The 2577-nt window shown below is 54.9% G+C and overlaps 1 protein-coding gene across 1 annotated transcript in view; it reads left to right on the top strand.

Annotated features, from left to right (window-relative positions):
- MYOZ3 (myozenin 3) overlaps nucleotides 1-2577 on the top strand; it is a 12926-nt gene that overhangs the window by 6343 nt on the left and 4006 nt on the right. The window contains exon 2 of the mRNA XM_008063757.1: nucleotides 908-1086. Within this exon, the coding sequence (XP_008061948.1) occupies nucleotides 908-1086 (179 nt within the window). The remainder of the gene's footprint in view (nucleotides 1-907; nucleotides 1087-2577) is intronic.

Below are 2577 nucleotides of genomic sequence, written 5' to 3'. Positions count from 1 at the left end.
AATATATATATATATATATATATATATATAGAGAGAGAGAGAGAGAGAGAGAGAGAGAGTCATTGAAAAGAATAGGGAAGGACACCCACTAAGGTGTCTATGGTGGTAATCTCTGGGTGACAGATAATGGTATTTATTGCTTTATTCTTATAGATGCCCTTTCTATTTTTCCTCCATGCCCATCTATGCTGTTTTTTAAATAATAATCAAAAAATTTTTTTAATTAAAAGAATATGTGTCTGAAACTGGACCTTAATCTTCCCCAGACCTTTTCCCCTTCTCAGCGTATGTCTGTTCCATGCTTCCATTGGTCAGGAAGACTCCAGAAGCCTGTCCGTCCTCCCTGCCTCCTCTCCCTCCTGTCCCAGGCATGCTGCTGGGTTCAGGTGATCCTTCTGCCTCAGTCTTCCAAGTAGCTGGAACTACAGGCATGTGCCACCAAGCCCAGCTAATTTTTTTTTATTTGTTGTAGAGTAGAGTTGCCCAGGCTGATCTAGAACCCACAGGCTCAGGCAATCCTCTCACCTCGGCCTCTCAAAGTGCTGGGATTATAGGAGCGAGCCACCATGCCCAGTCATGGCTTGCCCATAAAACATATCCCAAGTGTGATCACGTCTCATTACCTCCAACATGCGGGCAAAGAGCTTTACCGGGAACCCCAGGATCAAACACCAAGGGTCAGAGAATTCCTGAAACAGTGCTCCACCTCACTGAGCATTAGACACGTGAACATCCACCTCTGGAGTGTCATTTTTGTCCATCAGGTGGTGATGACACCAGCAAAGGCAAGGGTGCGAGGACCAAGCATTCTCATCCACAGGTGGGAAGCCGTGAGGAGGCGGCCTGGGAGGCAGGATCTGGAGGCCTGGGGGTTGGGTGGTGACAGCGGCTCTGGCCCTCCCGGCAGGACCTTCGCTGGACCTGGGCAAGAAGCTGAGCGTGCCCCAGGACCTGATGATGGAGGAGCTTTCATTGCGTAACAACCGAGGGTCCCTCCTCTTCCAGAAGAGGCAGCGCCGTGTGCAGAGGTTCACCTTTGAGTTGGCAGCCAGCCAGCGGGCGGTGAGTGAGCCTCCACTGCACTCTTGGGGAAACTGAGGCCCACTTGTTGGCCTAAAGCCAAACGGGGAGCCAGGCCGAGGGCCTCTGGCGGCTGGCGGGTCCCTCAAGCTACAACTGGGGAGCCCGATGTCCCCATCAGACTGAGCCCCTGCCTCGCTGTGGGGTCCTTGGCAAGTGCCATCTCGTTAGGAGCCTCTCCCAGACACAGAGCACTGAGGAGGCCGGGTGACATGCTGTGGAGGGCAGGGGCTCTGGCTCCCACAGAAAAACACCCAAGAATCATCATGCGCTCTGGGCGACATCTGCAGCAGGTGAGATCTAGTTCAGACTGGAGCCTGGTCTAAGATGAAAAACGCAGAAGACCTTTGTTTTCTTCTTCCCATTGGGGAAGGGGAGGCCATGGAACAATCTGCTGGCAGAGAAAGAAGGCACGAGTGCTTCTCCCAGGCTTCAGGGCAGACCTGCTCATGAAGCAAGGGCTGTTCCATCCACACTCCTCTCGATGTCTGGGCTAGGCCGGGCGAGGTAGCTCATGCCTGTAATCCCGGCACTTTGGGAGGCTGAGACAGGAGGATCGATTGCTCGAGCCCAGGAGTTTGAGACCAGCAACATCCCGAGACCGGTCTGCGCAACATAGTGAGACCTTGTCTCTACAAAAACTCAAAAAATAAGCTGGATGTGGTGGTGTGCGCCTGTTAGTCCCAGCTACTCAGGAGGCCGAGGTGCGTCACTTCTTTTTTTTTTTGAGTTGGAGTCTCACTCTGTCGCCCAGACTGGAGTGCAGTGGCCGCTCCCGGCCACCGCAGCCTTGACCTGCTGGGTTCGGCGATCCCTCCGCCTCAGCCTTCCAAGTAGCCGGAACTCCAGGCGCGCGCTACCACGCCCGGCTGATTTTTTGATTTATTGTAGAGATGAGGTCTCGCCGCCCAGGCGGGTCTCGAACCCGCGGGCTCGGGCGATCCACGCACCTCAGCCTCCCAAAGGCGCGGGATACAGGCTGAGCCACCGAGCCTGGCTTCGCGTCACTTCTTGAGCCCAGGAGGTTGAGGCCGTGGTGAGCTGTGATAGTGCCACTGCACTCCAGCCTGGGTGACAGAGACCCTGACTCAAAAAAAAAAAAAAAAAAAAAATCCGGGCTAGGCAGGAGGCAACCGAGAGGGAGCGATGTGGCGGAAACATAAAAGCCACAAAACACTGACCGTCACCGTGGGCCTGAGACGGTGCCAAGTGAGCACGTTGCCTGATCGTCTCATCTGATGGGGTAGACATCATCCTCCCCTTCCTCATCCTCATCTCATCGAGAAGGAAACTGAGGCTCAGGGAAGTTCAGTCTTGTGCCCAAACTCACCATCACACCAGCCATGAACGGGCTGAGCGCAGCAGACTTAACTCATCCGACCGGCCCTGGCGGAGGGCGCTGGGATTTTCCTTTCCCCTTTTTTGGTGGAAGGAGACCCCGGCCCCGCCCCGCTGAGCCCCCTGAGGTTTACCCCCACCCCCAGGTGCTGGCCGGAA

Source organism: Carlito syrichta, unplaced genomic scaffold (genome assembly GCF_000164805.1).
Source record: "Carlito syrichta isolate Samal-C Ts95f unplaced genomic scaffold, Tarsius_syrichta-2.0.1 Scaffold307020, whole genome shotgun sequence".
Taxonomy (NCBI): Eukaryota; Metazoa; Chordata; class Mammalia; order Primates; family Tarsiidae; genus Carlito; species Carlito syrichta.
This window is presented reverse-complemented; position numbering and strand designations above follow the sequence as displayed.